The sequence below is a fragment of the Oryx dammah genome, unplaced genomic scaffold (genome assembly GCF_014754425.2).
Source record: "Oryx dammah isolate SB20612 unplaced genomic scaffold, SCBI_Odam_1.1 HiC_scaffold_7, whole genome shotgun sequence".
Taxonomy (NCBI): domain Eukaryota; kingdom Metazoa; phylum Chordata; class Mammalia; order Artiodactyla; family Bovidae; genus Oryx; species Oryx dammah.
Genome location: NW_024070191.1, coordinates 13,074,761 through 13,096,817, shown reverse-complemented (window position 1 = coordinate 13,096,817; position 22,057 = coordinate 13,074,761). Strand labels below are relative to the sequence as shown.

The window sequence follows — 22,057 nt, the reverse complement described above, 5'->3', positions numbered from 1 at the left end:
TGCTGAACTGGGCTGCCTGCAGGACCCAGGCTCCCCTGGCTTCCGGCCACTACGTAGTGGCAGAAACGCAGCCTCACCATCTACATCTGGAGATGAAAACCACTCACCTGAAACTCTAAGCCAGAAGGGGTCTGCGGTGTCTCCTCCTCGGATGATTTGGTAGGATTTCCTGGTTACACGGTCACCCATTCACTATGCTTTCCATTTTCTAAAATGCATTTTCCTCTGTTGTTTCTGAAACTGTCATTTCTTTCTAAGGTGGTAAATTATTTTCTTCTACTCTGAGACCAAAACCATTCAAGACTTAATAGTTATCATACTCACTACTGGGGATGGGTTTTCTCAATTTTAAAATAGATTCAGTGACTGCACAGAACTGGTCAATAAAACATTATATTAGCACCTACACATCTTCTGAAGGTGTTATTCATAGAAATAAAATCACTTGGCAAATGAAAATGTTACTGATAATATTGACTTCTTTTAAGTGTTTAAAATCATGTTATACTGAGACTAAAAGTCTGGTTTCCCTGGTGGCTCAGCGGTAAAGAATCACATGCGTTTGATCCTTGGGTTGGGAAGATCCCCTGGAGGAGGAAAGGGCAACCCAGTCCAGGTATCTTGCCTGGGAAATCCCACGGACAGAGGAGCCCGTCAGGCTACAGTCAATGGTGTGGCAGAGTCAGACGCAACTTAGCAACTAAACAACAAAAGTCTGGCTGTCTGATTATACTAAAAGAATCGCTGGTTGTCTGAAAGCATGAGAGATGCCTATGGGGGACACATCATCTCCTTTTTAATTGTAGAGCTCAGTGCCTCTTTGGAGACCGTCTGAAGCATAGGGCAGCCTGGGGTTTTAAAGATTCGTGGAAAAATCTACCGCACAGATAGACTTTTGCTTCTGTGTCCTGTGTTCAGGGGTAGATGGAGCAGCCACAGGGGCGCTGTGGGCCAGGACCGGGGGCTGTGGGCAGAGCACCACGCCTCCCTAGGCTCCTTTTAAAAGAATCAGTAATATATATGGTCCAGCCAATAGCTATTCACAACAACTGTGGGCTTGAGGAATTCTTCCTGAAAGATTTTATATTTGTTTGTTACATAGTTTGAGTAAACTTTTGTGTTTGTGCCAGTCAGGAAAATTAAGTGAACAATAAAGACACTGAAATAAAGTATTAGGCAATATGTATCTTTGTTTTAAAAAAAAAAAACACTGAATTTTTTTCCCATCCACGAACACATGAAAAGTGCAGAAACCAGAGTTAATCTATGTGATGTATTTGCATACTTTTACAAACAAGACAAATTAAAACAGAAACATATTCAGAATTTAACCTGATTAAATATTTAGTTTCAGTCCTGAGCTTTTGATATTTAATACAATATAAAGTAATACCAAAAAAGATTTTAAATTTATTTGATTTGCACGCTACAGAAATTCAGCTAAACTTTGTTCATTTGGCTAGCAATATTCTTTTTGTACCTGTAACACTTAGATTCTGATATACAAAATTGTAATAACATACTGATAATTCAAACTTGAGAACTAAATATTATATTCTTTTTACCCTGTGAAGAATAAATTCTACCTTTAAAAAATAGTATTTATAATATTAAAATTCATGTTGTCCAGATGGTTTTGTGATCAAGTTATTAAAATGTTTTGTCACTGTGAATCATTTGGGTTAGTACAAATACGACAGGATTGTTAAAAGCTGCCTATAAATACATAACACTATTGCTGATTTTTAAAGTGTGAAAAAGGATTATATTAAAATAAGTTTGTCTTTCATGTTAGAAATGAGCAAATGCTGTAAAATAAAACCAAAGCATCTTGCATACAACTGCTAACTACCAGCCTGAGACAGATTTTATTCTTTTATGCTTGTCTGAAACTCTTGTGTAGTACAAAAAGTTAACAGCTAATCTGATGGAATTTATAAAGCTGTAAATATTCCAATATAGCCTCTTCTATGTCAAACATTTAAGATGGCCAGAACCGAAGTATATATTAAACAGAACATAAATAAGACCGTAAATAAATAAATGAAAATAAAATCGTACGGTACAACCACACATAATCCTATAAACATTTTCATGGTCAAACTGAGAAGCTGAAGACAGCTGACCTTCATTTAACTCTACATTAAATAAACTTCTGTTTTTCACATTTGACCTTGACAAGGAGGACCGGTGCTCTTTCTCCAGTTCTCCTCGGTCACCTAACAGGATGAACTGGGCTGCCTGCAAGGACTGTGCTCAGTCAATTCACGAGGCTGGTTTTTGTTCAAAGCACTGTCACGTCCAGTTATCACCTCAGAGACCTTTGTACATAAATGGTGGGGACACTTAGGAAAAGTCATTCCAGTTCTAGGCTCAGAAATGGCTTGATTTGAATTCTGATTCTGAAAAAATGAACTTTCCAAAACGTGTGATTTCTTTCAGATATAAATTCTTACCAATGAGGATTCTAGCTTAGGAATAGAACTCATGTTTCTTTTTTTATGGGACCCATTCCTTTAAGATAATTTTTTCATCTCTTAGAAAAAAAAAATTGATTTCACTTGCTACCTAAGGTGGCTCACCAAACCCTGCCTCTTCCGGTATTACAGACCAGGTAGCAAGTATGGCTTAACTTGCACAAAAACTGTTTATTTTAAAAGCCTTGTATGCAGGCAGGACTACACTGGGGATTTGTTTAAGAAGTGCTTGAGTTGGGTAAGCTAACATTCTCCACCGGAGGGAACTTTAGTTGGTTTCCATCTTGTTCATCTGGAATATACTTTTTTTTTTTTTTAAACAAGTGACTCAGCCTTTACTTCAATTTAATAATCTCCCCAGGCACTCTCTTCTCTTTGCATCCTAACTGTTTACCACAATTTACAGACAGGATTCCCTAAAAATGACGGCTGCAAAGTAACTTCTAGTAAATGTATGACGAAATCTGTTTACTGAAGTATTTGGCAACCCCGATTCAGTCAAGACACCCCTTCCTCTGCTCCTAGTTGCACTGCATGAGGCTGACTCGTCTCCCTTCGCATCGCCGGCACCGCCGTTCTCCAAGCCCCGGGCCCCCACCTTCCTCTACTGGGTACCACCCTCATGCCTTGCACCCAACCTGCCTGGTGCACGCCTGACACGTGGGTGTGAACACTTATGCTCACGCCGACTGAGAAGCAGCGGCTGCTCACTGACGTGCTGATTCTGTTGTGTTGGAGGTGAACTGGCCTTCTTCCCCTTGCATTTCCCTGCCTTTAAAGACACACATCACGAGATGTGAAGTGTCGCCAGGAGAACGGCTCCTTTGCATCCTTACCTTCTTACACTCAGCGTTTTGTTTTTATTTTCTTTAGACACATAGAAAAGGACAAAAAGGAAGCTGTTCTCAGGACATGGTGTTCCGACAGAGGTGATGGAGATGAACGGTGTGCCCTCTATCCCACGTGGACCTGGGACCCTGCGCTGAGGCTCCTGCTCCCGTGAAAGGAGCTGCCCTCAGGCACCCAGGGTCACCAGCTGCCAGCCTCACGGTGGCTCAGAGGAGGACAAAGGAAACTCGAAACTGCCTTCTGCTAAACCAAGTTATTTCTCAGCAGTCGGTCCAATGGGATACATGTGGGGTCCTGCCTCTATTCCATTTCTACAAAATAAAGCCCACTGGCAATACTGTACATTTGGGTACTGGGTGATCCTGTTTTGGTTATCTGATTTTTTTTTCCTCTTTTTTTAAACATATAAGAATTATATTCAAGGTACTTTACAAATTAACATGTTTGAAAATCTGATGTGAAATAAAAGCTCTTTTAGAGTTGATGGTTATATTACAAAACAAAATCCCGAACAAGACACATGTTCAGTCTTTTGCCTTCCCTAAGAAACGAAGAGGTGGAAAACACGAGCTCATCGGCGAGGTGGTCACACGTCATCAGCGGGCAGGGGCGGGATGGTTATCTTCGCTCTGGTGAAGTAGGCAATCTTCTCCCTGGAACCAGGGGTGAGAAACACACCAGCTTAAACAGGATGCTGAAAATGCTCTGGGCCCGAGAGAAACAGTCCCAAGGACGCCAGTGTCTCTACAGGCCTGGATGGGAGCTTTTGTCCTTAGCTAGAACTCCATTTAAAATCAAGATTGCCTTGCCCTTTGTCCGAAGGACCTGAGGGACAGCAGCAACTCTGTGGACAGAGGTAGTAAGGTCCTTCCAGCGTTTCCAACCTCAGTTTTTAAATCATCAGGGGGGCGGGGTGTCAGTCTAGGCCTGCGTGTTTCTCGACCAGGTGGCAGAGAATTCCAGAGGCCAGAATCCTTACAGAAAAGTAGATGCTCCTGGGAAAATTCTTCAAACTCAATACCATGCTAAGGTCGGGGGCAACTTAACAAGTGATGGGTACCGGGACGAGATGGGAGAAGAGACGGGGCCTGACCATCGTAAAGGCAGATCCGCCCGAATCTCGACTTGGGCAGGGGCGAGTATGGTGGAAACAACCTTAGAGGCACAAAGTGACTAACAAGGGGGTGGGATGGTCTTCAGAGGTCAGCAGAGTGTTAAAGAAATAAGGTTTCAGGGTTGCAGCGCCACCCAAGGCAGGAGCAATATGTCTATCCTCTACAAAGTCTTCATGTGGAACACAGTCTGCTGAGGGGGTCCCCACGTGGGGCACGCTGGCTGCCATAAGGAGGGATACAGATTAGATGGTTGAGGACGAGGGTGAAGATGCAAGGACTGAGGAGAGAAGCTCCAAGTCTAAGGAGAGAGAGAGAGAAGGAAGGAAGCATGAAAACCCCCGAGAAACTGGAAGGAGAGCTATTTTTGTGGTGCAGAGTCCTGTCCATTTGCTCAATTCCATGAGATAAAATGAAGAATTGAAGAGGCAGGTGAAAGTGGTCATGACGTCACTGAAGACAGACCTCAACACTGGGACCTCTGCTTTGACACTCTCCGAAAACAAATGTCTTTGGCTTACATGGTGCTTTTTAAACACCCGAATTAGTTGTCAGGGTTTCCACTTGAGATAGGTCACATCAAATTCCTGATTTCTACCTTTGATTCCAGGTGAGACAGCAGCTCAGGCAGTGTCCCTGGGGCCGTGGAGGGACCCAGGCCTGGAGGCCTCCAGGCAGATGCCTTATCCCAGCCCACCTCCCTCGTCTGCCTGGTGATGTGTGTGGGTCTGGATGCTAAAGGACTGGAAAGTGTTTACAACTTATTTTGGGGTTAGTAACTGCTGGGGTTGGATGACTTCCCCACTGGACTGTGTTTCTTACTCTCCAAGTGACCACAGCACCAAAGGCATGAGAAGGTTCCTCTTGCCACCCTGCAGTTCAACCCCCCCCCCCCCCCCCCGCCACCCTAAGCAGCATCCTCTGCAAGTTCCAAGAGTGATTCTGGAGCTGAATGGAGACAGGAAAACGCTGACTCTTCAGGGCAGCATCCTAAGAAGAGTCTGAGCCCACGATGCGCCCGTCCCCTCTCGCCCCCCTGGACTCACTCAGGCGACGCTGACCTCCCACTTCACCCTCTGGCACCAAACCCCATCCGTTCCCGTCCAGCCCCTCCACGTCACCCTGCCTTTTCCATCAAACACGCTCCTCGGGTCTCTCCCCTTCCACCAGGAGCTTCCTACAGTCTCCTCTACACCACACACACACACACGCACCTCTCCTGCCCCACACACATGCACACACACACACCCCACAACCAATAAAGCCACACCTCTTCAGTCCCCCTCCCCGCTCCACTGAAAGTGTCCTTGGATGGTCACATGGCTCTCTGTTCAGGGAATGTCAATACTCTTCTTGCTGTTGTGTTTGACAACATCCTTCACCCCGCCCCCAGACCAGGACCAATCACCCCCCCACCCCACCTCTCTGGCAGGTTCTTCCAACACCCCAACCATCTCCTCTCCTGGTCACCTTCTCACCCTTCCTGGGATGTCGGACCCACATCTGGTTGGGGAACCACTATACGCAGGATGCAGGCTGGCATTTTAATCTCCCACCTGATCCTTAATCCTGGCTCCAGATTTTTATCTCTGCTTGTCTACAGGCCGTGGTTCCCTGGGCTGCCCTACTGGAAATGTTAGGCTGGTGCGTCCAAGAGCAGAAGTCACATCTCCCAGCTCCCGCCCGCCACCCCTTCCAGCCTTCCGTTCCCTCCCCGACTCCTCCTCACCACCCCTCCGTCCACTTCCCCACCGCCCCTTCCCGGGACCCATGTCTGGACCCTGCGAGGCGCGGCCCGCCCCCGCGCTCACCGGAAGGACTGCACCTGCCGAGGCACCTTGCGGCTCTGCTCGCGGAGCCGGCACACGTCCTTGGACACCTGCCGCATCAGCTTCTCCGCGCTCAGGCCCTGCTTCTGCTCCTCTCTGGACTGCTCGGCCTGGCGGGGAAACGGAAGCACAGGGCCCCCCGGGAAGTTACTCGGAGGCTCCCGAGGTCGCGCTCTCAGGCCTGGAAGCTGCCGGGGCTCCCGTCAGAAGAGGGGGCCGGGCAGCGCAGGCCGCGGGTGCTTTTCTCCAAGTCCGGGGTCGGGGGAGGGGAAGACACGCGCAAGCCCACCTCGCGCCGACCACCGGGAGCAGCCCCTGGGTTGGGGCAAGGGGGAGCTTTAACCCATTAAAAAAATAATCTTTTGATACAGGCAATATGGGATCATTTTGTTACCTCTAGAACTAGTAACCCTCCCCTCTCAAAAAAAAATTAAAAAATTAAAAACTACTTATAGCACCATGTTCAAGAAGTAGCTACCGTTAACATTTTGGTGCATACACTTTCAATCTCTTACCTTTTCTTTCTGTCTCACACCTTTTAAAAGTTGCTTATTGATATAAAACTGACACACTGTGCCAGAAAAGTGCACAGGGGCGTGCGGCTCAGAGAGTTTTATAAAGTGATGTCCTTCTCACCCACCAGACTGCAGACACCCCCGGGGGGGGGGGTGGGTGGCAAGGGAAGCCCCGACCCCTAAGTTTCCACAGAGCCTCCAGCTGCCAAGAGGATGAGCTGCGCTGTGGCCCTCGGCAGGGAGGGGAGTGTGTGTCGGGAGGGGTCACTTGAGCTGGGGGGCTGGGGACACAAGCTCGCTTGGGCACCCACAGCCTCCCAAGTGGGTGCTCCAGCAGCGAGATTTAAGAGTGGTCCTGCCTCCTGGAGACCACTGGTCACGGTGGGGGCAGTGAGGGTAGTAAAGGAAATGGGTGACGAAATTCAGAGTCTTACAAGAGAGATCAGCTCAGGCCAGAGGTAGGCAGTCGGCACTAGGAGACAGGCAGGAAAATGGCTTTGTTGATGGCGTTGCCTGCAGCGAGCTGATGGGTCCTCCCGTCAATGGGACCCTTCTGGGCTCCTGTTATTAATGCAGGCAGCTATACACTTTAGAATCAAAGAATAAGGTCTTCAGGCTTAAGAGACAGGACAAAGTCTCTCTAGTTTACAGCCAAGCTGATACAAATAGCAATCGTAGGACTAGGAGTTTGTTCTTTGGAAATGCTACTGAAATAAGGTGCCCCAAACTGTACAGGAGTGTTAACGTCCACAGGGTCCCGTGATTGAAATCTGGGAAGCCAGTGTTATGCCCCGGGTTTTAGGAGAGGGTGGGGTTCTCTCATAGCTCAGCTGGTGAAGAATCCGCCTGCAATACAGGAGACCCGGGTTTGATTCCTGGATTGGGAAGATCCCCTGGAGAAGGGAAAAGCTACCCACTCTAGTATTCTGGCTTGGAGAATTCCCTGGATTGTATAGTCCGTGGAGTCACAAAAAGTCAGACATGACTGAGCGACTTTCACTTTTCACTTTCAGGAGAGTGTGATTAACCTTCAGAGTACTGGGTAGGAGCTTGGCCCACAGGGAGGTCCAGTGATTTAGTCCCAGTCACGTTAAGGAGCCGGGTGGAGCAGGAACATGATCCTCGATGATTTACAGTCCCAGCTCCTCGCTCTGCCTCCTTCGGGGCTTGTCTGGAGCACAAGGACACTGATTCTGATTCCCTTTTTATTCTGAGCTGCAAAACAGACTTCCCGCCATAAAGGAGGAAGGTAACGTGTGTGACCTGCAGGCCTGGTGGCTTTCCGGACGAGGAAGGCCAGCCTGGGCTCTGCCACTGGCTTCTGTTCACGGCTTCCCCGGGAGCCATATCCTTTATGACAACTGGCAGGCTCTTCGCTCACCGCTAGGCACTTTATGGCCACTGCCGAAAACCCAACAAATCCCCAACCGCAAGAGACAGGTGGACGTGAAGGGGTAGGGGTGTGTGTGCACGTGTGAGTGTGCACTGGGGTGTCCCCGTGTGTGTAAGGAGTGGACGTGGGGCTGCAGAGCAAGCAGGAGAGAAGCCAGTGGTTCTCACTGACCTCCGTGGCCAGAATGCAAGGCGCACAGGGGACACAGTTTCCAGCCGGGGAAAGCAAACTTCAGAGATGGGAAAGAAAAGCTCACGACTCAGGTGGCCTGCCTGTGCACAGAGCTGGTAAACACAGAGATGGAAAAGCACCTGTACTCAGGAGAGTCAGGCCCTTCTCCAAAGCCGATACACCGTGTGCTGTGCGGCTCCTTCCTCTCTACGGCCTGATGCCACAGCTGCCACTGGGCAGGAGAAACATGACGGGGACAGACACGCTGGGTGTGAAGACCTGAGTGGGGTGGGGGTGCAGGCTGGCACCCTCCACTGGGAAGAGGCTTTCAGGCGCCGCGTACCTGTTTCCCCGCCTGTCTCAGGAGCTTCTGGAAGCGCTCGTCGTCCAGCACGCCCGGCGGCAGGTCCGTCTCGCCCTGGGCCTTCAGTTCCTCGAGCCTCTGCCTCAGGCCCCTGAGGGCCTGCAGCTCGTCGTTGAGGCGGCTCTGCCGGGTCAGGGAGGCCTGAAGGTCCAACTCCAGGTCCAGGGAGGTCCGCACGGGGCACTCGGGTGCTGCCCTCCGGAGGACCGGCTGGCACACCGCCTGCGGGGTTAGAGCACGACACAACAGCCCCGCTGCAGTGGCAGTCCCCGGACGGGAGGGCTCCCGGGCTCCCGGGCTCCTATGTTTGCCGCTGAAGGCCAAGGGGTGGCGGCCCGGTCCCCAGGGAGACAGGAACCAGGCACCGCCCACCTCGGAGCACACGCGGCCAAGGCAAACGAGCCTGTACCGCCCCGAACTGCAGTCTCTGGAGTTGTAGAGCTGCCCTCTGCAGACCACAGATACATCGTGAGGAACTGACTCTGAGTCAGGCCTGCACCTGTGTCCCCGCAGTGCACGCCTTTGCCCATCACTTCTGTACGCCCAGCTCCGCTGAGCTGGGGTCCGGACTCCCTCCTCTAACCAACGTCCTTCGACTCCGGCTCCTTCCTCACTTCCCATTGTCTGACACCCACTCTCGCCCCTGAATCACTGTGTTCCTTCTGGGGCCAAGCTTATCCACTTATCAAGAAATAATCATTGACTGTGTATGAGTAAGACCCCCGCTGGGGGTCTGTAGGCAAAACAAACACTCGGAGGAGAAGACATGATTTCTGACCTAGAGGAATTGGTTTAGAGGATGATGTTGAGAGAGTCAGTTCCTAGGCAGGTTGATAAGAAGTCCGGGGCTCGAGGAGAAAAGGGTCTGGGGCTCTCAAAGTGGAGACAGGGGTCTGGAATTCTCATGGAGGAGGAAAAGACAAACATCTTTTTGTTTCCCCTACATTCCTTAGTCTAAGTCACATAAAACGTCTGTTTTTCTTTAAGTCCCCAACTGATGATTACACAACAAACAACTCAGTTTAAACTCTATACTAAGGATTATATAACAACAATGTATCCTGCTTGAGGACATTTTCTCCTTCCTGAACCTTTTGGCTAATCCTGTTATCTTAAAATGTAAATTATGGGAGTGGGTCTAGTAAGATCTTTACAACCTTGAGATATTCTTTTGATTTATTGTAATAACTAATTTAAAAAGTACATAACTCCCTTGCTAACACTAGCTAGGGGGCACTCTCCGTCCCCCTTCTGATGTCTGTGTCAGAAGCTTTCTGTTGCTTTTTATACTTCAATAAAACTCTGCTATACAAAAGCTCTTGAGTGATCAAGCCTGGTTCCTGGTCCTGGAGTTAAATCTTCTTCAGAGATCATGAATCCTACATCGTTTGGCTATCATCTTGGGGGCTCGTCTGGGATCTAGCCTCTCTGATTTCTCAGTATGCACGTTTTCCACTTTACTATACAGTGTGCCTGTGTGAATGACACGCCCCACGAGAAGCAAGTGATGAGCCCTGCTCTGCGGTTTCGCAGTGCCTCGTAATGACTGAAGGCAGCCCCTAAAAGGGGAACCTTGTCGGGGTTTATACCGATCTGCCAATGCCAAGAGGCACTCCAGGTCCCTGCTAGGAGAGCGGCCAGAGATGGGCAGTGTGTGCACCGAACTTTCCTTCCTCGGTCACCTTTTCCTGGTCTCTTGGACCATTTCGTAATTGCGTGGGGAATTAGAACTACTAACATAATCTGCTGGATCACAGACTTTCAGTGGATTGTGATTCATGCCGTTACTACGTACTTTTACTTAGACCCTAAGCTTGGAAGTCATGGAAGCGCCTAGCCTTGCTAGGAACCAAAAGTTACAGGAGCACGTTTGGGAGTGAGGCAGAACTCCAGCTCCAGGAACGTCTCTCAGGCTAGTGGTCACTCTCCTGGCTGCTGGCCTCAGGAGCCAGCGACCTGAAAGTGAGTCTTTGTCACGGCTGTGTCTCCTATCTATGTGGACAGAAGCACTGCTGGTGACCATGAGGTTTCTGAGGACACAGATCGGGAATTGCAGGATCTGGTCGGATTGGAAGTGCAATGGGCTTCTTCCTTTGGTAGCACTAGCTCTTAGCAGACCCGAGGAGGTTCTCTGGTGGCGTCTGTCTCAACTTCCTGCTGCTGCTACTGCTAAGTCACTTCAGTCGTGTCCGACTCTGTGTGACCCCACAGACGGCAGCCCACCAGGCTCCCCCGTCCCTGGGATTCTCCAGGCAAGAACACTGGAGTGGGTTGCCATTTCCTTCTCCAGTGCATGAAAGTGAAAAGTGAAAGGGAAGTTGTTCAACTCCCAACTCCCTAGATACTCCTTTTGTGGAATCTGTGGAAATGAACTGGAAGGACTGGTCCTAATAGCTCAAGGACAAAAATCACTTTTTCCTCTCTGGCCAGCCCTCCACCACCTTTTTTGCTATCACATATCCTGGCATGGAGATACTCAGAATGGACATCCCGGTTGTCGTTTACCCCTTCATGACTGTCTGCTTCTACTGCGGTCAGGACTATACTCAGGAATGCGCAGAGGCAAATAAAGACGGCTGCTTCCCCTGAGTCCTAGCTTGCCAAACGTTCTGGAAAACTACTCTGCTCCACCCCGGTGGCATCAGGGCAGAGAGCAAACCACACCAAGGTCTTGGTGGTAGGGAACCAAGTCAGTCTGGGGTGCCATAGGTCTACCCCTGGCGCATCTCCACCCCCTCGGTGGTAGAACCGGGAGGGAAGAGTAAGACGCCTGCGTCAGTAAGGGACAGACTAAGTCCGACCAGGGAAGGAAAGCTTCAGTGGAGAGTCTGTCTACACCCCCATCTAGAGCAGGGAAGGATGCTTCTGGTTGAAAAAAGTCATGGCTGTGGATGCTGCTTTTTTCTCTCTTACAGATGGGAGCTAGCAGTTCCAAAACCACTCCTTTAAAATGTTTTTTTTTTTTTAAAAAAAAAAAAAAAAGCTGGGACAAGTTTGATCTCCAGTGTTTAAAAAGACATGCCTGATTTTCCGTGATACTGAATGGCCGGGTATCCTTTGAAAGATGGGGAACACTGGCCAGTTGAAGGGTTTCTGAATGATACTGTTTCACAACTAGACCAGTTCCATAGAAAACAAGATAAATGGGTAGAAGTGCCCTATGTGTTGCTCTTTATCTCTCTGCGAGACATGCCAGACTTGTGTCCTAAGGGTACAGATTTGGGTGTGAAACCTTCAGTTCCCTCCTGTCCTCTTACTTTGCCCCTGTATCTGGGGCTCCCAACTGAACAGGCTGAGAGTAAGGGCACCTTTCCAGGAGGGCTTGCCTCAGTCTAGAAATTCAAACAGTACCAGCTGTGGTCGAGACTATCCAGAGGATCCAAAAAGTACACAGAAGTCTTTAAGGGGCTAACTTTACTTTATGAGCTTACTTGAAGAGATACAATGTATGTCTTGGGACAGACACTGACTCCAGACTCGAGAACTGGAGAGCTTGAGTTTTGCAGGAAGCTTTTGGAGACCCCTGGCCTTCCTGCCTGTTACCCTCTCAATATGAGACAGTAAACAATAGAAAACCATAGAAACAGGGCTTCCCTGATAGTTCAGTTGATAAAGAATCCGCCTGCAATGCAGGAGAGCCCGGTTTGATTCCTGGGTTGGGAAGATCCACTGGAGAAGGGATAGGCTACCCACTCCAGTATTCTTGGGCTTCCCTTGTGGCTCAGCTGGTAAAGAATCCACCTGCAATGTGGGGGACCTGGGTTCGATCCCTGGGTTGGGAAGATCCCCTGGAAAAAGGAACGGCTACCCACTCCAGTATTCTGGCCTGGAGACTTCCATGGATTGTATAGTCCATGGGGGTCACAAAAAGTTGAACACAACTGAGCAACTTTCATGAGACAGTAAACAATAGATAACCGTGAGACAGTGTCACAGGAAGGAAGGCAGGGAGGGATGCTCAGGGCTGGGTCACACCCGCATGAGGAAAGGTGTTCAGACAGGGTGGGCGGGACTACTGGGGTGGAGGGAGATGAGATGGGTGTTTCCTGCCTAGATTGTTGGCAGTGGGGATGGAAAAAAAGGGATTACTGCTCATGGAAACGGGTACTGCCTGATACGAGAGAGAAGGACTCAGGCTTGACAGGTATCCCAGCTGGGAGGGCATGACAGACGGGAGGGAGAGGTCCATCCGTCCCCTCGTTTCAGAGCCGTTGCCCAGACCTGAATAGCACTCACTGTCTCCTCCGATTCCCCTTCCCCACCCAGTGTATCCTGCTGGAATGTTCTCTGCTGCTCTTACTACTGGTGCTGTTCAGCTGCTCAGTCGTGTCTGACTCTGTGACCCCCATGGACTGCAGCACGCCAGGCTTCCCTGTCCTTCACTATCTCTCAGCGTTTGCTCAGATTCATGTCCATTGATTCGGTGATGCTATCCAATGATCTCATCCTCTGTCACCCCCTTCTCCTCCTGCCCTCAATCTTTCCCAGCATCAGGGTCATTTCTAATGAGTCCGGTCTTCGCATCAGGTGGCCAGAGTACTGGAGCTTCAGCATCTTATTAGCTTTCCCTTTATTCAACCTCTACTCTAACAAACAGCAGAATCCTCTGGACACACACTCTCTCTGTTTCAAGACCAGAAACCCTTCCCAGCTGTCGGGCACGCGGAGGCTTTGTAAAGAATCCCATGTGCACAGCCTGCTGGTGAGTGTGTAACCAAAGGCGTGCTTGTGTGTAAGCTCTGCCCATCTCCCTGGTGTCTATGACCCAGCCACGACTGCTCTCAGGCTGCCAGCGTGGTGTTGCCGAGTTGGGAGGGGGTGTGCGGACGGGCCCCCCAACCCTGTGCCTCACGTGGGGCCACCGCCTTCCCAGCCAGGACGCCCGCCCTGCTCCCTTCAGCTCCTTTCATGTCTCGGGCTGTAACTCCTACATCAGAACACTCTTCCTCATTCGAGTCTACTAGACTCCACCTGCTCACTTTAAAAGCCGTCAACAATGATCTCTTAAGTGACGTTTCAGGATTAATCTTTATCCGGTTCAAGAAGTTCTAGGAACTAAGGTTAATCAGAACCGCCCCCCCCTGGCCCTGTTTTTCAGCTTCACTCAATTCATAAAACACTTCCGGTTAAAAGTTCCCTGAAGAGTGTTATCATTCTCTAAAAGTATGTTTTTAAAAGTGCAGGGGCCTTGCAATCCCACTCCTGGGCATATATCCGGAGAAAAACAGGATCTGAACGGATATACACACCCTAATGTTCACTGCAGTGCTGTTTACAGTAGACAAGCCAGGGAAGCAACCTAAATGTCCATCGACAGAGGAACGGCCACAGAAGATGTGGAATGTTTATTGCCACGGAATATCACTCAGCCATTAAAAAGATGAAACAATGCCATGTGAAGCAACATGGATGGAGCCAGAGATCGTCATACTGAGTGAAGCAAGTCAGACAGAGAGGAAGATATATCCTATGACATCCCTTATGCATGGATTCTAAAAAAAAAAAAAATGATGCAAATGAACTTACAAAACAAAAGAGGCTCACAGACTAAGAGAATGAACTTATGGTTGCCTGTTATATTTAAAATGGAAAACCAACAAGGACCTACTGTTTAGCAAAAGGGACTCTACTCAGTGTTATGTGGCAGCCTGGATGGGAGGGGAGTTTGGAAGAGAAGGGATACATGTATATGTAGGACTGAGTCTCTTCACAGTTCACCTGAAACTACCACAACATTGTTAATTGGCTACACCCCAATACAAAATAAAAAAGCTTTTTAAAAAAAATGCAGGGGACTTAGGAAGCAGTGGAAAAGAATTTTCATTCCAGTTGATGAAAACTGAGGTGCTTTTAAAGCAGAAAGTTTGGTAACCTGAAACAGCTATACTTGAAAATGTCTTGAAAATGTTGAGGTTAAATCAATGCTTGCATATTTATTTACCTTTGGAAAAAAGAAATGTGCTTATGACCGTCAAGTAACTAGGAAGCTAAACCAGGAAGCTCAGTGTTAACCAGTCACTGCACTTTGCCCAGAGGCATTAAACCGGGTCGCTGGTGAAGACAAATGATTCACCATGCCCTCCAGTCTTCACTCCGGTCCACCGGGCCCAGGCTCTGGCGGAGCAGGGTCACTCCCTCTCTGAATGTGTTTCTGGGCCCTGTGCCATGTCAGGCCACCTACCGACAGTGCCCAGCATCCTGCTCTGTTACCCCAACAAAGCTACCACCTTCTTTTGAGATTGTCATCCGAGGGCCAGAGACCTTTCCCATGAAGAGTTTCCGACTCTCCGGACAAGGTGAGCTCACTGCACAGCTTAGCTCACACAGGGCTGCATTCCCACTGAGCAAGACACTCCAAGCTGATACAAAGCAGCTTCAGAAGTCAGCACAAAACAAAAGATGAGCAAACGAAAACTTTCCATTAGCGTTTCAGCTGCTGGTAAGTGAACAGGAATTTCTGAACATTCCAGGCATATTATTTAAATATTCGCCCAGAGTGGCCCTTGCACTTTTATCTGGAGATCTCTGGCTCCCAGGAAAACCTGATTTGAGCTTTTCCATCTACATTGATCTTAGTCTTCTGAAAAGATCTGTCTTCTAAGCAAGCTGCTGAAACCAGGACGTCCCTTTTACGTGCTCCTTTACCAGGACGACTGCCCTTCACACAAGGTACCAGGTGTTATACTCTCCTCACAGCTGCTCCAGAGTTGGCCTCCCCCAACCCCCAGTGGCCAAGACGCCCCCAATTCCCAGCAGCCTTTTCTCCGTCCACGCTTCATACCGAATCTATCCTTCGCTATCACAGGTTCCACCCCAGCGATGAATGAGCGGTCTCTAACTCATCCTTCTCCGGAACAGACACTGCGTTTGTGTCTCCAGGATTACAGTGGCTTCAACCCACAGCCCAGGAGCACAGAGCAAGGATGCCCCGAGGCCCTAGGGTTCTGTGTCTGACACGCCCGACTCAGGGTGGTCTGCAACCTCGGGATGCTGCCGATGGACTACATACCCTCTTGACTCTCAGACTTCGCCGTTCGGTAGAGTTCCTCACAAACAGTGACTTTTTAGCCAGTGTTGAACTGTCGCTGTCACTTCGATTTAACTGGCAACAAAGGATTAAAAAAAAAAAGGAAGAAAGAAATCAGTGCATCACCCTGTGCTAGAGGAAGTCTGGAACTGAGAGCTTGATCACAGAGAGAACGTAGTTACTAGTTTGTCTTTTTTTTTCTCTTTTAACAGAGGGTTATGCCCTTGCAACTCAAAAGTGTGTTCTGAGGATCAGTGACATCACCTGTGTGTGCGTGCTAAGTTGCTTCAGCCGTGTCCGACTCTTTGCGACCCTATGGACTGTAGCCCGCCAGGCTCCTCTGTCCATGGGATTCTCCAGGCAAGAATACTGGAGTGGGTTGCTATTTCCTTCTCGACAGTTTATTTCTTTAAGTAAATCCTCCTCAAATGAGTTTTTCCCTGTTTGATGCTTTTCTAATTTTCTTAAATAATTACCTTTTGATTTTAGTTAAAGTTATGTGTTAAGATAATTACATACATTTTGAAATAAAATTATCCTTTGAATCGTTAGCTAATATGCATTATCCATTCTTTAGAAGAAAAGTTTGTGTGAGGCACAGAGCTCAGGATCAGAGTGAAGTCACAGCGTCAAGGACACCCTCACCCGGGTGGGCCATCCCCACTGCCTCACCTGCTTCAGGTCTTTGCTGAAACGTCACCTTCCAGGGACATCTGTTCTCAACCCTGCTTTATTTGCGACCCTCATCCTCAATATCTTAACCCTTCTTAACTTGCTCTACAGTTTTCCATAGCACCCAGAGACGTCAGAGGTTATTCATCTTGTTTATTGTTTGGCTCAACTCACAAGAACGAAAGCCTTGCAAGCGCAGAGCTCCAGGTCTTTGGTTCATGGATGAATCTCAAATATCTGAAGTTATGCTTAATAAATAGCAGGTGCTTAATAAAAATGTTTGTGGAACTGAATGGATATATTTAGAATTTTGTAAGTATTTTCTAACTCATTTTGTAACGTCAAAACTAAATTACTACAAATTACAAATACTTATGGAACTAGAATGTGATAAACTGATATATATCACACAATACTCTCCACAGAACTACGAATCTGTTTGGAGGCATCAATGAAGGCGATTTTTGTCCTGAAACGCAATTCACTATTTTTAATTGGGCAGGACCAGCGTGGTGTGAAGCAGGCGTGATACACTGCCGAAATATACCAGCCACCGTAACTCTTGTATCACTGAAGGTTTTGAATACACACTGGGGTCCAGACAGACTGAGAGGCCAGGCCCTTAAGGTCAGTTATTTGCCAGATCAAAGGCAGTAGAAACGAAGAGATGGTAAATGTGGGAAAAGAAAGGAAAGGGAAAAATTCCACAACCCACACTAAAAAGACTAACTGGGAGTGTGATAGTTCATGTATATTTTCTGGCATTTCTAGTCATTAGTATTTGCTAATTCGAATTTGAAGATGCCCATGGCCCAGTCTATTGTCACTGATGGGCCACGCCTGGGGGCAGGGGGTGGATGTGGCAGCTCCCCAGAAATGACCTGCACCTGACCCTGCTGACCTATCACCCTGCAGACCCCGATCCTGCGGATCCCTGACACCACAGACCCCTGACCCTGCAGAGCTTTACCCCGCAGACCCCTGACTCCGCGGACCCCTGACCCCACAGAGCCTTACCCTGCAGACCCCTGACCCCATAGGCCTCTGACCCTGCAGACCTCTGACCCTGCGACCCCTGACCCCACATACCCCTGACCTCGTAGAGCCTTATTCCGCAGACCCCTGACCCCATAGGCCCCTGACTTCAAAGACGCCTGACCCTGCAGACCCCTGAGCCCGCAGACCCCTGACCTCGAAGACCCCTGACCTCGAAGACCCCTGACTCCCTAGGCCCCTGACCTCAAGGACCCTTGACCCCACAGACTCCTGACCCCTAGGCCCCTGACCCTGCAGAGCCTTACCCTGCACACGTACTGGCTCCGCTCCCCGGGGGAGAAGGTCTGCGAGCGCACGATCACACTGCTCCTCACGAAGGGGCGCTGGCGCGCACTCAGGCTGCCGCGGTCTTTGGGGCGTACGGCCACACTGGCACTGCCAGCCTCGTCGGTGTTTGTCTCTTTATCAACCTGGAAGAGAGGTTAGTGATCTGTCAGGGCTGGTGAGACCGGAGCATGGGGTGCTCCTCTCCTGAGTGTGGAAGGAGCAGCTTATAAGAGACCCAGGGAGCACCAGGGCCTTTCTCCAGATGCAAAAGTGGTTTTCTATTAGTTTCTGGGAAGTCACCCTCAGTGGGTAGGAATGTATTTGTCCAACAAGGTCACCCATAAATGGAATGGCGGGGCCCCCTCTAATAGGTCAGGCCTAAAACAATGAAGCCTTGGTTTACAGAGGGGTAAATGTGCTTCTACAAAGAGTCTGATTTGGGAGTGCTTCATCATTAAACATTATTCAACCTTATGGTTAGTTTTTTTGCTGAATAAATGATAAAAGTAGTTAAGATAGGGAGATGGAAATACACTAGTTAAACCTCTGGTTTGCACAGAATACAAATTTATATATACAGCCATCATGGGTCTCTGTGGGGGTGGGGTTCCAGCACACTGAGCTCTGTGGACGCGCAGGTCCCACGGCTGGCCTCCCCATCTGGGGTTCCCCATCATCGCGGTCAGCCACTCGTGGACCACTGTTACTATCTGCGGGTAGCTGAGTCAGATCCATGGTTTGTTGAATCCACAGATGCAGAAACCATGGACACTGAGGGCTGAATGTACTCATGAAGTTTTACATAAAAACTTCATTGCAAGGTATAGCACTTTTTAATCAGAAATTAACTGGAATTTTTAAAACTCCCGCATTTGTTGGCACCCTCAAACCTTGAAAATGGCTTCCCCCCTTTGGAGATAGCAGTCTGGTACTCTCAACATGTCTCTTTGTTCAGTCACTAAGTTGTGTTTGATTCTTGGTGACCCCATGGACTGTAGTCCACCAGGCTCCCCTGCCCATGGGATGACCCAGGCAAGAATCCTGGAGTGGGTTGCTATTTCCTTCTCCTGGGGCTCTTCCTGACCCAGGATCGAACCCTCGTCTCCTGAGTTGCAGGCGGATTCTTTACCACTGCACCACCAGGCAAGCCCCCACATCTCTCACTAACCAGCAAAACCACCTGGTTAACGGGCCTGGCAACTGCATGGAATCAGGTCACCTGCCCCTTCTGGGACTGGTTTCAGTGAGAATCCCATCTAACCAAAACAGGCTTCACATGCTCACCTCACGTTTGAGACCGAAACGGACTCGTAACATTTATGAAATGTAAAACAATTAAGCAGGCATCCTGGAGTTTTCCAGGAAATCCTGAAAACGTAAATATTCACAGAACACTCACAGAGAGCTAAACAGCATTGTTTATCTTCTTTTATGAAATTTAAGCAGAGAATGAATATTTGGAGCCCACTTGAAAATGTTCATGCGAAGAGTTGACTCATTGGAAAAGACTCTGATGTTGGGAGGGATTGGGGGCAGGAGGAAAACGGGACGACAGAAGATGAGATGGCTGGATGGCATCACCGACTCGATGGATGTGAGTTTGAGTGAACTCCAGGAGATGGTGATGGACAGGGAGGCCTGGCGTGCTGCGATTCATGGGGTCGCAAAGAGTCAGATACGACTGAGCGACTGAACGGAACTGAACTGAACTGAAAATGTTAAGGTATTTATAATGCTTCTTGTGGTCTGTTCCCACAAACACTCATCTTGATCAGCTTTGGCACAAAAATCCTAACATGAATTATGCACAGAGACAAGCTTGGACTCCGTGGTGCCTCTAGGAGACCGCTTTAGGAGGGGACGGTCGGCCACGCTCACCAGGGCTGGTGTTCCTGCGGGGGGCTGACTCCCAAGGTCACTGACACAGCTGCTTTCTTTCCTACTTGTGTCCTCATTCATCTCGGGCACACTTGGGCATGAGCTTACGTCTTCCACATAGCGACTGCCCTCTGCCAATTTCACTTCGGCCCCTTCCTCGGCCACAGTTTCATCCGAGGCCTCTCTCAGCATGGCCAACCTATGGGTGAAACAGAACACAACCCTGTTCAGGATCAACCAGATGTGTTCTGTGATCAGTGCTGCCTGGGCATGTCAACCCGTCATCTGGGTCACCAACAGACTCACACATCACGATACAAGCCAGTTTTCTGGCTGGAACTTTTACTAAAATGCTCATGAAAAATAAAGTCAACATCTTACTCTCCAGCAGTCTGCAGTAAAATCATCATCATTTCATACCAAAAAGTGAAATTCATGAAACTTGACATAATTCCCGCTGCTGCTACTGCTAAGTCGCTTCAGTCCTAAATTATGCTAAATATGCTAAAACATCACATACGAAGTTTTACCCACCATTTAAAAATATTGTCAATATTTTTAGCTACACTATAACTTGGTGTCAGTTGTTCATTTATTACACAATTAATGAAACCACAGAATAGAGCAACTCTGCTAAGAGTGAATAAAAATATCTATTATCAACTGTGCTCACGGTGTAGCAAAGGTGGAACCCTGGATAGAAGAGTCTTAGCACTCGGATAACAGAAAACTCTGAATGGTCTGTGATCTTGTCTTTAACAGAAGCCACTACCTGGGCTTGGGTGGCACTACAAGTCAGGCTCCAGGAAACAAATATGGTTCATATTCTGTATAAACTGATCTGACAGGAGAGCAAAGAGTCTCCGGATGGGGAAGAATATCTCATTCTTTGTTGAATTTCATGTTCTTGGTATGAGAACACTTTTTCCACTGATAACTAAAGGTCAAGCTTTAACAGCATCCGACAAATTGGAACAGACTAGTTGTTAAACACTTGGTCATGAAACGAATGTGGGGGAATGAGCAATGAGGACTGCACGTCATCAATCCCCGCAGGTTACAGACTCACTGTAGTTTTAAAAATATTTACTTTTCTGGCTGCGCCGGGTTCCAGTTGCGGCACGTGGGGTTTTCGGTCTTCGTCGCAGCGTGCAGGACCTTCAGCGGCAGCGTGTGGGACCTAGCTATCTGACCAGGGGTCGAACCTAAGCTCCCTGCATTGGCAGCATGGAGTCTCAGCCACTGGACCACCAGGGAAGACCCTCTAAGTGTATTTTTTTGAAATATGTGTGAAACAAGTTGTACTTTATGTAAGCAAGGTATTTAAAGATACGATGAACCTCATAATCACTCTCATACTTACTTTTTTTTTTGCAGTGCTCTGATTTTTATTCACTATAAAGGACTTTTGATAAGAACAAGGTATCTCTGTACTTTTTTACATTGCTGTAGTAAGCTACTTCTTCCAAATATCCACAATTTTGTTATTTACACCTTGTTACTCCAAGTTTGTAAAAACTCTTGTATATACACACATACACACAAATGCTGCTACATATGTATGTAAATGCAAATATATGTTGACAGCAGTTCAAACATAACAGTATAACAATACACACAAAATTAGTCCAAATGAACTTACATATGTACTAAAAAAAACTGACATCACTAAAATATGTTTTTTAGAGAAAACATATGAGAAAAATGTTTTTTAGTGCAAGCTCGGAAATACAGTTCTTTATACGTATGTGTATCTAGACAAACGCTGTAATAACCTTTTTTCTTTAAAAAAATCGAGGTATGAAAAACGAGAAGGGAATAGTAAAAGAAGGTGAATAGTGGCACAAACAGAAAAGTAACCACTCAGAAGCTGTTTTCTAAAAATCTGTCTTGAACTACCAGCGCCTAAGTGTCACCTCCAGTAGTTTACAGAAAAAGAATCTGTGTTTAAATTTATCCATGACTCTGTAATAAACTATCATGTTTTTCAAAATAGTTTAGACTTTAAACAAACGAACAAGAAAAGCTCAGAAAGTTGTGTCAAAATTACTGAGGTAAGAACAAAGAATCTTGCTCACATGTTAGTAACTTTGCCCACGGTCTCACCATTACTTTTTCAACTCTCTAACACCAAGGATGGAGAAGGCAATGGCAACCCACTCCAGTATTCTTGCCTGGAAAATTCCATGAATGGAAGAGCCTGGTAGGCTGTAGTCCATGGGGTCGCTACTAGTCGGACACGACTGAGCAACTTCACTTTCACTTTTCACTTTCATGCGTTGGAGAAGGAAATGGCAACCCACTCCAGTGTTCTTGCCTGGAGAATCCCAGGGACAGGGGAGCCTGGTGGGCTGCCGTCTATGGGGTCGCACAGAGTCGGACACGACTGAAGCGACTTAGCGGCAGCAGCAGCAGCAACACCAAGGAACAGCTTTTCCTGGGGCCAC

At 48.1% G+C, this 22,057-nt stretch overlaps 1 protein-coding gene across 2 annotated transcripts in view; it reads right to left on the bottom strand.

Annotated features, from left to right (window-relative positions):
* Window positions 1–1,165: 1,165 nt before the first annotated feature.
* WWC2 (WW and C2 domain containing 2) overlaps window positions 1,166–22,057 on the bottom strand; it is a 147,072-nt gene continuing 126,180 nt past the window's right edge. For both annotated transcript variants that reach the window (XM_040243024.1, XM_040243025.1), the window contains 6 exons: window positions 19,611–19,809; window positions 17,711–17,875; window positions 15,720–15,812; window positions 8,690–8,932; window positions 6,250–6,377; window positions 1,166–3,979 (listed from right to left, as the gene is read on the bottom strand). In XM_040243024.1, coding sequence (XP_040098958.1) covers window positions 3,913–3,979; window positions 6,250–6,377; window positions 8,690–8,932; window positions 15,720–15,812; window positions 17,711–17,875; window positions 19,611–19,809 — 895 coding nt within the window. In that variant the 3' untranslated portion in view covers window positions 1,166–3,912. The remainder of the gene's footprint in view (window positions 3,980–6,249; window positions 6,378–8,689; window positions 8,933–15,719; window positions 15,813–17,710; window positions 17,876–19,610; window positions 19,810–22,057) is intronic.